Below are 14,937 nucleotides of genomic sequence, written 5' to 3' on the forward strand. Positions count from 1 at the left end.
GTTCTAAGTCTTAGAACAGGAAGCACAGCATCCTCAAAAGATACTTAGCCCTGTGGCTGCAATTTCCTTTTTGCCTTTTCTGGAATGGTACAGGCTTTGCGACGTGGGATATGAGGGGATGGCAGGTTATTCTGCCAAAGAAACAATACCAACCATGGGGAGAGAACCCAAGCTGCACTGATCCACATTAGAACGTGAACCAGAAAACACCTGGTCAAATTCAAATTCAGTCAAGCAACAAGGAAGGAAAAAAAAAATACTAGGACTGAAATCACTAGAACATATCTTTGTCATTTATTTTGCCAAAATGACTTTCATTTTAATTAGTTAAAGCATTTCATAATATGCTAGCAAATGGAATGTTGTGTACTCTGCAAAAGTGATGAAGTCTTAGATCAAAAATCTGACAATTCCACGTTATTAAATTTTAAGGGAGAAATAGTTGAGTAGCTTTTCTTTGAAGATTATCAACTGGGAGATTAACAAAGGCTTTTCCATAATCTCCTCCTAGGAAGGAGAAGGGGAAGGAAGCAGAGGCAAGAAAGTTTAGTCCAAACTCCCTCTCACTTCTAGGTCCTGGGCTTCACTTGTTTCCATGGTAACTCTGTTACTAGGTGGCCACTCAGACAGAAGCAGGACTTGAAACAATAGGCATCTAAACACATTACCAGCTTTACGCTTGGAAATAATTTTCAGCATTTTTTTCTCCTTTGCTGTCAAACATTAACCTGTATGATGATGTGTGGTGTTGCAAGAACAATATAAATGCATATTGACTGAAAAATAATGTTTGCCAAACTTCCCTAACTGTGCATGAACACCACCAATACAGGAAGTCGATTTTAGAAAAAAGTTTCTGAGTTGGAACATCTGTAGGAGGGGTCTCCAAACTATAGAGCCCACAGGCCAAATCTGTGGCCTGCCACTTGTTTTGTACATCTTGTGAGCTAAGAATTGTTTTTACATTTTTAAGTGGTTGAAAAAAATCAAAATAATATTTTGTGATACCCGAAAATTATACAAAATTCAAATTTCAGTTTGAAATAATGTTTTATTGAAGCACAGCCATGCTTACTCATTTATATATTGTCTAAGGCTGCTTTTTTAAAGATTTTAAAGATTTAAAGATATTTATTTATTTATTTATTTATTTGAGAGAGAGAGAGACAGAGTGTGCACGTACAAGCCGGGGGAGAGGTAGAGGAGAGGGAGAAGCAGACTCTTCACTGAGGAGGGAGCCAGACTGGGGCTCCATCCCAGGACCCTGAGATCATGACCTAAGCCGAAGGCAGACGCTTAACAACTGAGCCACCCAGGCGCCCCGAAGGCTGCTTTTGTGTTACAACAGCAGAGTTGAGTAATTGTGACCAAAACTGTATGGCCCACAGAGCCTATCTACTATCTAGCTCCCCACAGAGAGAATTTGCCAACCGCTGATCTAGAGACATGAATTGTACAGGAAAATTTAGACTAGGAGGCTGGGTACTTCTTCTTTGCCAAGAAGTCTATATCAGGGGCTGTCTTTATTCTTTCAGGCTGCTATAAAATACCATAGACTGGGTAGCTTATCAACAACAGAAGTGTGTTGCTCGAAGTTCTGCAGGCTGGGAAGTCCAAGATCAAAGCACCTGCATGCTCGCCTTCTGGTGAGGGCCCCCTCTGCCTGTTCAAAGCCAGCACCTTCTCCCTGTGTCTCCACATGGCAGAAAGGGCTAAGGAGCTCTCTGGAACCTCTGCTATAAGGCACTAACCCCATTCATGAGGCCTAATGATTTAAGCACTTCCCAAAGACCCCACCTACTAATACCATCTCCTCTGGAGGTTAGAATCTCAACATATGAATTTGGGGGATGGGTGGGTACACATTCAGACCACAGCAGGAGTTTTCGATGCAGATGCAGGCCTTTCCCACTGAGTTTTTACACATTCCACTCACCTTTGCTTCTAGAAAAGCACAGCTGTTATTTTTGTGAAGACCAAGAGGAATAGCGTTACATGATACGATCACATTCTTTGTCAATAAGGCTCACACTCCACTCTCCTAGGGCTCAGGCAACATGCTACTTACTCCCTCATGTGTTTCATCTTGCTCCTGGCCACTGTGCTGGTGAACACTGTTGGTCCCGGGGACATGTCTGGAGTTGTGCTGGTGACGGTCCTTGTGTCTGAAACATCAATGCACAGCACTTACGGACTTCATCAGCACTCCAGCAACTTGGAGGCAACATTCAAGGGCAATCAGAAAACAGAAGTTAATCCACCTTCGCCACTACGTAATGCTACATTAATTAGAGATGAATTCAATTATGACATGCACATTAAGGAGATTGATTCCTAATGACAAGATTATTTATAGTTTTAATACGCACAAGGAATTCCAGGACCAAGCCTCTCACCAAAAGGATTACTTAAACAGAACACCATTATTTAAAAGATGGGCTTTAGACTAGCAAACTCTCCAGGAAATGCATCAATGACAAAGCCAACACTCCCGAGGAGCCCTTAGCAGTTGCTTTCAGCAGGTGTGGTATTTGCTCCGATGACTGAGACAGTTTTTCTAATAAGATTAGTTTCCCCTTTATCTTAATCCCGCACCTGAGCATTGCGTTTTTGCAATGGAAAGCAAGATCCTGACGGTTGGTGGGGGGTGGGGGGGGTGTCACCTGCAGCCGTGAACTTCAGCAGAACAGAGCAGAAGGCCAAAATTGGGTTCAGGAGGTAAAGCGTTGTTAATGAGAGCTGCAGTGTTATGAAATCTGCTGAGAAAGCTACAGTTTCTACTGATAAACCCTGGAGGCTCCTACAAGGCATGTTGGAATTGAAGGGAAGGAAATAGTCCACCAACTGAAACCACACTACTTCCCATTAGGAAGCTAACGAGGGCCCCTGAGCGAGGGCTGGGGTCGTGCAGAGTTGGATTTGCATACCGTCCTTCCCGGAGCTGGGGCAGAATCTTCCTTGTGCATTCCTTACATCCCCCACAAGGTGCCTCACACTCCATCAGGAAAAAAACATTGAACGCCCTAATATTCATTTATAAATTATATCCACGTAGTAGTTGCTATGTCCCAGAAGGGCCCCATGTTGGGACATTCCCACGCTTCCCACCCCATCTCTTGTAACACGTGACTGTCTGATTTAGGGACCAAATGAGGGAGTGAGAGCCAGTTCTCATATTACGTATTAGCAAAGCTTTCTTCTTATATTTTTAAGTTTAAAAAATTAAATGCAAATTCTAGTATTCCTCAACTACACCCTTCTTTTGTACACCCCCTGGGAGGGCATGCATCTCACTTTGAACTGCTTGCTCTCATGGCTATCGTTGAGATGAATATTCTGCTTAACTCTTGGTCAGAATCTCCGATCTTTTCTCAGCCTCCATCCCTAGATGCAGAATTACTGGCTCGACAGGTATGAACTCTATAAAGCTCCTGCTCTTTCTGGTACTTCACCAGTTACGGCCAGTGACTGATTGCTCCCCTTTGGCTCCCTCCTGGCGATCACCCCTTCCACACCCCGAGGGAAGACCCGCCTCAGCCTCCCCTGGCGTCAGACAGAAGCTTTATTTCAGCTTTCCCCTCCCACCAGCTCTGGCCAGGACAGCTGCTTCTCCCCAAGGAAGGCTTTTGTGAGGAGGAGAGATGGCATAGGGGGTTCGTTTCATGTGCTCATTGGTTGCTTTTTATAATCATCTTTCCTAGATCCTGAAAAGTTACTAAAACAATCACCACACCACACCAAGTAAAACGCAAGCTCAAAAACCAGTCCTGCCAAGACAGAAAAGAAGGTGCTGCTTTCCCTTCTCTTCCAGAGAGCTGGCAAATCCTGAAGACTTGTGCAAATAAAGGTCAAAGAAATTTCCAGAAGAGCTGCAGTTTATTTTATTGTGGCCACGATTCCCCTCAGTAGGGCTCTCAGTATTGCTGGGAAAGATGCTAAGCCTTGAGCCAGAGCAGAGAACAGGCCAAATACCATTTCAAGTACCAGCGTTGGCAAAGCTCGATGCTCAAGAGCAATTCCTTTTTTCATTTTTCTTATTGGCCAGGCTTTTTCCTCTCCATCCCACCTTTCACCAGGAATAGCAGTTGCTTTATGTCAAAGAGAAGGACAACACATTTAGCAATCATAATAAAAACGACTGGGCTAGAAGCATAGACTTCAGCTTCTTAGATGAATCCCAGAGTCACTGAATCCGAGTGTGTTTTAGAACTCTGCTTCTCAAACTTCAATGTGATATGAATCACCTAGAGATCTTATTAAAAATGTAGATTCTGTCTTAGTAGGCGTGGGTAGGGTCTGGAATTCTGCATTTCCAACAAGCTTAGACAGGCCAGCTACATAATTTGTGGGTCCCACAGCTGAATGACAGTGCAAGGCCCCCTGTTCAAAAAGCAAGAGAAAAGCTGATTACTTTCTTCTGCTTCTGATTACTTGTGGACTGTCACGGTGTTTTTTTATGGGGCATTTAATGCTCTCCCTCAGGAACTGGAATAGATACTCTCAAGGAGGGTGAAGACCCTTGCAGGGGCTCAAGGACCCCGCCTGCCCCTGATCCTCCCCTATCTGTGCACAGGCCCCCATAGGGAATGGAGGGTGGTGGGGGCCGGGTAGTTAGGGAGTGGGTGGTGGAGAAATCTTCCCGGGGGGTGGCTGGAGGCAGCATGCAAGTGAGGCTTCAAGCCCCCAGCATAGGTTCCATTGTCCCATCAGACTTCACTCATAAACATAAATTCAAAGATAAAATTATTAGGGATCTTACTAAACCCCAAGTGCAAGGCCCCCTCCTGAGCCTGGGACACCATGCAGCTGCACTGGTTGCAGGCCCATGAGGCTCTGGTTCTAGAGCTCTGCTTTCTCAGACTTAAAAAATAGATGGATCCTTAATCCTTGTGTTGATTTTCTTTTTCTTTTTTTTTTAATGATTTTATTTATTTATTTGACAGAGAGAGACACAGTGAGAGAGGAGCACAGGCAGGGGGAGTGAGGGGGGAGAGGCAGGCCTCCCGCCGAGCGGGGAGCCCGATGCGGGGCTCGATCCCAGGACCCTGGGATCATGACCTGAGCCGAAGGCAGACGCTTAACCATCTGAGCCACCCAGGCGCCCCCCTTGTGTTGACTTTCTAAAGTTAATCTTCTCTTTATTAATTTCAACAGAAGGTTCATGGCCTTGGAAGTAGTACGTATGTGTAAGACACATAATGTTAGGTGCATGTATGAATTCACAAATTTCCTGCGAGAACTGCATACCCTCTTCCCAAGGAGCTTCCCGCCACAGGTTGGAAGTGCACCCTCCCATGAGTAAGTCTGCCCCTCACTGTCTACCTTTGGCTATCCCTCACTTTTGCTTCACCTCCATCTTTTTTCTAAAGAATCGTGGATCTGACAGGAAGCATCGGTTTCTAAGAAGAACGTCCAGCAACCAGTCATCAAATGAAGCTTCTACCTAGGATAATTTTTAAAAAGTGGATATGGGCACACGTAAGGAGTGGCCAAGGAAGATGTTTAAAAAAACAAAAACATCATAAAAAAACAAAAACAAAAACAAAAAAACAAAACAAAACAACTCTGACCAGTCTATTCCGCCCGTGGTGAGTTCTGAAGATACTTGACTCGGGTGTGCCTCTGGGAAAAGCCCTGTCCTAGGTGTTAAGTGGCTCTGACTTCAGCCTCAAGCCAGAGAAGAGCAGGGGATCAAATGGCAGCCATGTCCTGCTTCCTTCTACCCACTCACTGTGTGGGTTGTGTGTTCCTTAGAAGGAGACTGTGACCGCATTAGAATAAAGGGAGAGTGACTATGGTCACACCGTGGAGAATTCCACTGTGCTCATGGCTCAAACCACGGGTCAGCCTCAAAATGGAAGGTCCAGACATTTTGAAAAGAAGGTGGTGACAGGAAATGTAACCTGGAACAATTTCAGCTCTCGCTTCCTTCTTCCATCCCCATCATGCCCTTCCCTGGAACAGGTAGGACCTGTGATTCCTAGGGAAACACAACAGCAAACCAATGCCACTTAGCGGTTCTGGTGAGTTTCCTTTTAAACCAACCACACTCTTCCCTTGTGTCATTGAGCCTGGGGTCTGTCTCCCTCAAATTCTCCTCTCTCTCCTCTAGGCCCTGTCACGGTCGGCTCTCTGCCATCCTCCTTTCCTGGGTCCCATCTTTCCACGGCTCACCCCCACTTTCCATCCTTGGTTCCTGTACCAGGTACAGGACTTGTATTTTGGTACTTAGATTTAGGGTCTTTTAAAAACTTTACTTCTATCCAAATTCATCCCAAATCAGCATTAACAACAACAACAACGATAATAATGGCTAACCCTTTTTTAGTAGACAAGTGCCAGGCCCTGTGCTGAGCAGCTGACCTGTAAATCATGTCATGTGAGGGTTCTTGGAAGTAGGTACATTTTTCAATGAATGAGCTTTGAGACAGTAAGTAACTTACCCAAGTTCATTACAACTGACACATGACATAGCCGGAACTCGAAACCAGGCCTTGTTTTATTCCACAGTCCTAGATGTTGGCAACCCTACTGGAACCTTCCCAGAGTGCATATCCACTCTATGGCAGCCACTGGGCCAGATGTCAGCTGAGGCACTGCCCGCCATGGTTTGCTTTCTAATACTCATAGTCCCAGAGATGAATCTGTTACTCCACTCCCCTATACTTTTCTTTTCTTTCTTTTTTTTTTTTTTTGATTATTTATTTGACAGAGAGAGAAAGAGAGGGAAGGAGAGCACACAAACAGGCAGAGTAGCAGGCAGAGGCAGAGGGAGAAGCAGGCTTCCCGCGGAGCAGGGAGCCCGATGCGGGGCTCGATCCCAGGACCCCGGGATCATGACCTGAGCCGAAGGCAGATGCTTAACCAACTGAGCCACCCGGGCGCCCCTCCCCTGTACTTTTCTAACCAGTTAGTAAGCTCCCTGACTACAGAGATTATGTCCTGTTCATCTTTTTTTTTTTAACTTCTTAATCCATTTTCAAGTGTACAATTCAATGGCAATAAGTACATTCGCCATATGCAACTATCACCACTACTTATTTCCAAAACTTTTGCATCACCCCAAACAGAAACTCTACAGTCAGGAAATAATTCCCCATGCACCTCTCCCCAAATCCCTACTAACCTCTAATCACTTCCTGCGTCTGTGAATTTTACTGTTCTAGGTACCTTATGTAAATGAACTCATACAATATGTGTCCTTCTGGATCTGGCTTATTTCACTCAGCATACTATTTTCAAGGTTCATCAATGTATGGCATCAGCAGGACTTCCTTTCTACGGATGAATAATATTCTTTGTATGTATACATCACGTTTTGTTTATCCATTCATCTGTTGATGGACACTTCAGTGGTTTCCACCTTTTGAGTATTATGAGTAATGCTACAGTAAACATTGGCATACAAGTATCTGAGTACCCACTTTCTATGCTTTTGAGTACATATCTAGGAGTAGAATTGCTGGGTCATATGGTAATTCTATATTTAGCTGATTGAGGAGCCACCAAACTGTTTTCCATAGCAGCTACACTGTTTTACCTTCCCATTATTAGCGTGTGAGAGTTCTCCACATCTTCGCCAACACTGTTATTTTCTGGTTTTTAAATTATAGCCATCCTAGTGGATGTGAGGTGGCATCTCATTGTGGTTTTGATTTGCATTTCCCTAATGACTTTTCATGTGGTTATTGGCCATTTACCTATCTTCTTTGAAAAAATGTCTATTCAAGTCCTTTGTCTATTTTTAAATTGTATTTTTGTTGTTGAGCTGTAGTTCTTTATATATTACAGATATTAAACTTTTATTTAATATATAATCTGTAAATATTTTTTACCTTGTTCATCTTTGTACCTCCAAAGTTCATCTCAGCATAAGGCATGTATCATATTAAATTTATACCTAAGTATTTTTATTCTTTCTTGCGGGGGGGAAGGGTCGCTTTTCACATTTTATTGGCTACAGGGGAGGGGGCCACAGGTGAGAGGGCCATATCACCAGAGGTGCTCACAATTTCTTCAGCTACTCCAAGCTTGGTTCCTAGGTATCCTGAGGGTGGCTGGGTGTGTTGGACATGTTCCCATCATCTGGGGGGGCAGGGGGGAGGAATGGATAGTTGTAGGGTGTGGCCTGGTTGATCATGGTAGCATATTTGGTGAAAGGGCTGAGGGTTGGCAGAATTATAGTGAGGCCCCCAATGGTGAAGGATGCGACCAGCACCAGCTCCTTGGCCCAGGCATCCTTGAGGAAGGAACGAGTCTCCTGGCCATCTTGGTCACAGCAGTGGCCTATACCTAAGTATTTTATTCTTGATGCTATTGTAGATGGAATTGTTTTCTTAATTTCGTTTTTGAAATGTTCACTGCTATGTATAAAAATACAACTGGTTTGGGCACCTGGGTGGCTCAGTTGGTTAAGCGACTGCCTTCGGCTCAGGTCATGATCCTGGAGTCCCTGGATCGAGTCCCGCATCGGGCTCCCTGCTCGGCAGGGAGCCTGCTTCTGCCTCTGACCCTCCCCCCTCTCATGTGCGCTCTCTCTCTCATTCTCTCTGTCTCAAATAAATAAATAAAATCTTTAAAAAAAAATACAACTGGTTTTAGTGTATTGATCTTGTATCCTGCAATCTTGCTTAACTTATTAGTGCTAATAGTTTTTAGTGAATTTCTTAGGGTTTTCTACGTACAAGAGCATGTTATCTGCAAATAGAGATAGTTTTACTTCTTCTTTTCCAATCTGGATGCCTTTCATTTCTTGCCCTTGCCTAATTTCCCCAGCTAGAACCTCTAGCACAGTGCTAAATGGAAGTGGTGAATGAAGTCTTTGTCATGTTCCTGTTCTTAGGAGGAAAACATTCTTTCTTACACCATTAAGTATGAATTAGCTATAGGTGTGTTCATAGAAGCCCTTTATCAGGTGTAGGAAGTTCCTTCCCATTCTTAGTTTGTTGAGTGTTCTCTATCAAGAAAGGTTGTTGGATTTTGTCAAATGCTTTTTCTGCATCTATTGAGATGATCACATTGTTTTTGCCCTTTATTCATATGTTTTATTTCATTAATTGATTTTCTGATGTTAGATGACCCTTGCATTCTTTGGATAAATCCCACTTGGTCATCAAGTATAATCCTTTTTTTTTAATGTTGCTGGAATTATTTTAGTAGTATTTTGTTGATGATTTTTGCAATATATTCACGATGGATATTGGCTCATAGTTTTATTTGTTTGTTCTTGTGATGTCTTAGTCTGGTTTTGATATAAAAGAATGGCCTCATAGAATAAGTTGGGAAGTGTTGTCTCATATTCCATTTTTTGGAAGAGCTTGTGAAGAACTGGTATTAATTCTTCTTTGAATATTTGGCAGAATTTACCAGTGAAGCCTTCTAGGCCTGGGCTTTTCTCTACTGGAAGTTTTTAGTTTACTAATTTAATCTACATGTTATAGGTGCATTCAGATTTTTCGTTCTTGACTCAGTTTTGGTAATTTGTGTCTTTCTAGAAATTTGTCCATTTCCTCTAAGTTATCTAATTTGCTGGCATACTATTGTTCACAGTATGCCCTTATAATCTGTTTCATTTCCTTAAGGGTAGTAGTAATGTCTCCCCTTTCATTCCTGATTCATGAATTTGAGTCTTTTTTCTTATTTTCTTGGACATTATGGCTAAAGATTTATTAATTCTGTTGATCTTTTTAAGGATTTTTGGTCTTGTTGGTGTCCTCTATTGATTCTTTATTTCATTTATTTCCACTCTAGTCTTTATTATTTCCTCTCTTCTGCTTGCTTTGGGTTTAATTTGCTCATCTTCTTCTAGTTTCTTAAGGGAGGTATTATATTTTAGATGCTTGAAGGTAGGAATTAAAGTCAATGGTAATTTAAATAGTAGCCATGGTCCTTAACCCAGAAAGAACTTGCAGTCTACTAGGGAAGACAGGGTATCCGTCTAGATGATCACCAGGAGTGCTACTTTGTATGTTGACATAAGACACCATGCTGCAAAGAGGGGTACTGAGGGTCTTTGGGAAAAGCACTAGCCTTCAAGTTAGAGGACCAGAGTTATTGTTCTAGTTCTACTCTCACTGGCTACATAGCCCTCAGGTCACCTCCCAGAGCCTCAGTTTGCTCATATTATATTTAAGCAGTTTCATCGGCCTTCTCTCAATTGGAACCTTCTATGACCTGGTATAAGACATCTCCCTGGACCTCCAGGGGGGTGGAATTTCCTTGGGAAGGCAACACTAATACTAATAACAACAACAATGATAAGCAACCAGAAGGACCAAATATTAAGAGGCAAATGGCTGGCACCAACAATCAATGGCGCAGGCACTCTGAAACATCAGAAAAAGTCATCCTGAAGTCTTTCCCCACCTGCGCAACACAGGACGAGGAGGATGAGAACACTTGACACTATCCCCTGGGGATGTTTTGACAGTGAGATGAACACAAGACGATATGAAGAGACAGTCGGCAACTAGGAGCTGTGTTTCATAAGGGTGCAGAGCACAGCTCATCAGAGTAATATTGTCGGGCTTCCTGCTACTTCTATGGTCTCTTACCAGCCGAGCTATTTTCCCCGAAGGAGTGACAGCTTGATGATTCTGACATTTCACCAACAGAGAGAGATTCTTCTCTCATTTCCTCCAAAATTTCCCTTTACACATTTGCTCTACTCATTTACTACCCCCAGCTCAGTGCCTGGATGGATGACCTTGATGATAAAACAGAAACCTGCGTTCGCCCTCCCTGCAAAACCTCCTGCCATGTGGGTGATAAAGAGCTGATGCAGGGACTGCAGGGCTGGATATTTTGGCAAACAAGATCCCACGTAAGCACCTGGGACATTGCTTACTCAGGAATCCTTGCAGACACTGCCCTTCGTGCACAGTATGTGCAGGATGTTTCTCTGCTAATCTTTTACCCTCCCATTTCTTGCAAGTGCCTCAGGAACACTCCAGAAATACAGTTGCCCCTCTTGGCCCAAATTATTGCAAAGGCACGTCCTCATGGCCCACATTGTTCCCCCTACTCTTTAGAGTGGCACATGATGGAAGATTTGTCTATGGGCTGACAAACTTTTTCTGTAAAGAGCCAAGTAGCATTAGACTTGCAGGCAAACAATCTCTGTTGCAACTACTCAACTCTGCCGTTGTAGCATGAAAACAGCCATAGACAAGAGGTAAATAAATGAGTATGGCTGTGTTCCAGTAAAATCTTATTTACAAAAACAGGTATTGAGCCAGATTTGGCCTGTGGACTGTAGTTTATCAACTCCTGGCCTAGACGACGGAGAAGCTTCACGATTCTGAGCTGGAAGTGACTATAGACCTCTTCACGCCAACTTGTCTCATCTTATAGATCGGGAAACTGAGGCCAAGAGAGGCTGTGTGGCTTGCTCCAGGTCACAGAGCTATAAGGAAAGAGGCAGAATCAGGACTAGAACTGTGGCTTCCTGACTGCCAAATGTGTGATCTTTCTAATCCCTCACAGAAATGACACATCCAGATAAGGATTTTCATGAGCTGATTTTGAAAAATCAGGAAATTTTCAGACAAAACCCCTCCTCCAAAGGTTGAAATTTGGGGAGAACATGACACCTGTCATCTCATCTCTCTGTGCCTCTCCAGACGATGGCTCAGGGCTTATTATGGAGGACCATGAACCAGTAGGGCGTGTGAGAGCCGTGCCACTCTGCTGAGAGGCTTATCTGACCCTCATCTTTGTTTCCTTGAGCTTCTCTCGTGATGATAGTGGACCTCAGGATGTCAATAAAATTGCCTCAGAATCTGCAAAGCAGGCTGCTCTCTGTCTTCACTGTTACCTCAACACCCCACGGATAGTGACGCACCACCCCAATTTCCTTTCAAGGAAGGAGCTGTTCCCCAGCTGCCTGGAGTGCTGCAGATGGCCAGCCAGCCTCCAGCTGTGGCCCTTCCAGGATCTGCCTCCGCCACAGAAAGCTGCCTTGCCCAAGATCACGCCGTTCCCATGTGGCCCACATTTAATGACTGACCATGGTAGAGGTAGAAATCCTGGCCATTTTGGCCCATGCAGACAATTCTGTTAAGTCCAGAACTCCCATGGATTTGGGCCAGGATTGTCAGGACTGCATCACTGCACTGTCCCCCCCTCTGCCTCACCTTTCCTGTCTGCAGGGCTCTCCTGAGGGCACTCCCACTCCTGTGCCCAAGCCCAAGCCCCTGAGGAGGCTGGTGAAGGAGGGAGTCGGGAGGAAAGAAGAAGGTCCGGGAGATAACAGCCTCCAGAAGCTTCCAGTGGGAAGAGAGCCAGGGCACATTCAGGTGAGCACTTAGAGTCCCGACTCTGTGATGTTTGCTAAGTTACAAAACTGTGACTCAGCTTCCTTGCCTGGGCAAGAAGCCTGTGCACAAGGCTCCAGTAAAGCTCAAACGCAGTGATACACAGAAAGGCACTCTGCTGTTCGCAGAGGCCCAGGACGAATTTACGCCGCCTCCCTCGGCCCCACGGCAACCACCACAGTGCTTTGCACAAGGGCAACTCCCCAAGAGCGCCCCACTGTCTCCACCAACGTTAAATTAGTTGGAAAAAAGTGGGTCAGCTTGGGAAAGAAAACTTGCTACTCATAGGGGAGATAATAAATACCAGAAGATGGGAAATAAACTTTCTATTTTTACTACATGGTTATTTCACACCACAAATACTCAGCTGAACTGTATGGAAGATTAAAAACAACAGGAGTTCAGGGGTTTGCAAATGTTCATTTCCTTTTGAATGTACCAGAAGAGGCCTCTAAGAATAGCACCTATCAGTACAAAAAAAAAAAAAGAAAGAAAGAAAAAAAAAAAAAAGAGTGTCTGGGTTTTTTCAATAAGCAATTAAATGTGGATACAGGTTGAGGAGAGATTTGTGGAAGCCAGACTCCGACTTCTTCAGTTGCGCTTACCCCGTGCGGCCAGAAGCCAGTATTTGGGGAGTTTAATTAGTCTAAGCTGTCAATGTGGAGAATCCTAGCTTGAGAAACAAAACTTGCTTTTTTTGTGATGGCAGGTTGGGCTGGTTCAAGACTGACTAATATACTTAAGGTAAACGCATCGGTGCTTCCCTGTTCTTTTAGGAGAAAATAATCACATAAGTCATCCATGTTCATTGCAGACAAATTAGAAACCACAGAAGGGAAGAGCTGCTTAAACACCACTGCTAACACTGTGGTGTTTCCAAATGCACACACACACACACACACGTGTGTGTGTATCAACTACAGCTCTGTACACTTGATTACTTTATAACACCTTTCATGCCAATGAATACATAACTGCATCATCATTTTTAATAAACTGTAAAGAACTTATTTGTTCTAGAAAATATACTAGTCTCCATTATAGGCATTTATTTTTATTCCAGTTTTTCACTATGGTAAGCAACACTGCCATGAAGACCTTTATATATTTATCTTTACACCCACCTCTATCTCTTCAAGATAAATTTCTAGACAAAGACTTACTGGGTCAAAAATAATTTGTTCTTTCAGGTTAATATAACCTAAATGTTGAAAGAAAATCTTTTTTCTGGGTTGTAAATACCATTCTCTTCAGTGGGGTCATAAATATATATTAAAATTGAATGTGAGGCACCTTTATTAAAAACTTGATTCAATTTTTCAAAATTTGTCAAAAGTCAGCATTTTCTTTATAAAGCCATAGGTGGAAGTAAAAACACCCTTTTTCCTGATATCCTAGCCCAGTGGATCTCAAAGCAGAGTCCCTGGACCAGCAGCGTCAGCATCACCTCGGAACTTGTTAAAAATGCAGATTCTCAAGACCAACAACCTCAAACCTACTGAAGCAGGTGGGGGTGGGGCCCAGAGAGCTGGTGAGTCTGATGCTGCCCACTCATCCTCATTGATGTTCATTACTTCCTGCCTGCAATTCTAGTTATTTGGTCTAGAGATGTTCATACCCCTAACTACCTGGAAATTCCTTAAAAATATGAACTGTGAATCATATTCCTTTTGTGCCCTACCATGGTTCTGGGCCAGGAAATGCTCACACTAATTGATTTGTAGTTAAACGCAGTCTTACTCACATTTCCAACTTTTCACATAGATAACCTGATGGTAATTCTAAATGAACTAGAAAAGACACCCTCTGTCCTAGCAAATGGAGGGACACGCTCCCTCCCTGCCAGGGATACGGCTTTACTGACCCAGCCAGAAGTGGCCTCACAAAGCAATTGGTCTGGGACATAATTACTGCCAGAAAGAACTGCTCAATATCGTCCCTTTCAAAGAACAAGTAGTCTCTAAAGTTCAAATGGCCAAGTGAATGTGTTCATTGACAGGGGCCCAGGAGCAGCCACCTCACCCAGGAAGGCACAGCGATGGCCATCTGTGCTGCATGCAATCAGACATACCAAGAGCATCACTGAGCTGCTTCTGGGGCTGAGATGGACGACAGAGGGTCTGTGTCCTGACCCCCTCTTGTCAGCTGAATGGCGTGGAACTGGGGTCTCAGTTGAGTACTTAGCTAAGCAGATCCAGGACCAAGCGTCTTGGTTCGGCAAGCAGGCATGCACTCCGTGGAGTTCACCCCCAGCTGGCATGACCATGGCCCCCCATTCGGGACAAGGTCACACCTTTTATTAGACAGTGCCTGTCCGAAGCAAATGGCTCCCTCTACAGTCAGCAACACAGAAGATAAGTCAAACAAGGATTACCTTGAATCATCTACTCCTTCTGTGAAAGCCAAAAGAGATGTAGCCACAAAACACTTTATGGCTATCTCTCCCTCCACATCTCTTAGAACCAGAAAGTTCATTACTACAATAGATATTTATTATTATGTTTGGCCTCACATTCTTCTTCCTTTGTTGGAAGAATCTTCTACTTTGTGAGACGGAGTCTGGCTCACACTAAAGAAGCTAAAACCCTGGCTACTCACTTTCCCAGCCTCCCTTATCGTAGGC

At 43.9% G+C, this 14,937-nt stretch overlaps 2 protein-coding genes across 2 annotated transcripts in view; both read right to left on the reverse strand.

Annotated features, from left to right (window-relative positions):
- The window catches only part of NEK11 (NIMA related kinase 11), a 230,692-nt gene that overhangs the window by 33,651 nt on the left and 182,104 nt on the right, over positions 1-14,937 (reverse strand). The gene's annotated exons all lie outside the window — the stretch shown is intronic.
- LOC110570654 (NADH dehydrogenase [ubiquinone] 1 alpha subcomplex subunit 3-like) lies at positions 8,006-10,602 on the reverse strand. Its single transcript, XM_044918854.1, is given in 2 exon segments — positions 8,006-8,313; positions 10,554-10,602. Coding segments are annotated over 2 exon segments (357 nt in total).

Source organism: Neomonachus schauinslandi, chromosome 1, assembly GCF_002201575.2.
Source record: "Neomonachus schauinslandi chromosome 1, ASM220157v2, whole genome shotgun sequence".
NCBI lineage: Eukaryota > Metazoa > Chordata > Mammalia > Carnivora > Phocidae > Neomonachus > Neomonachus schauinslandi.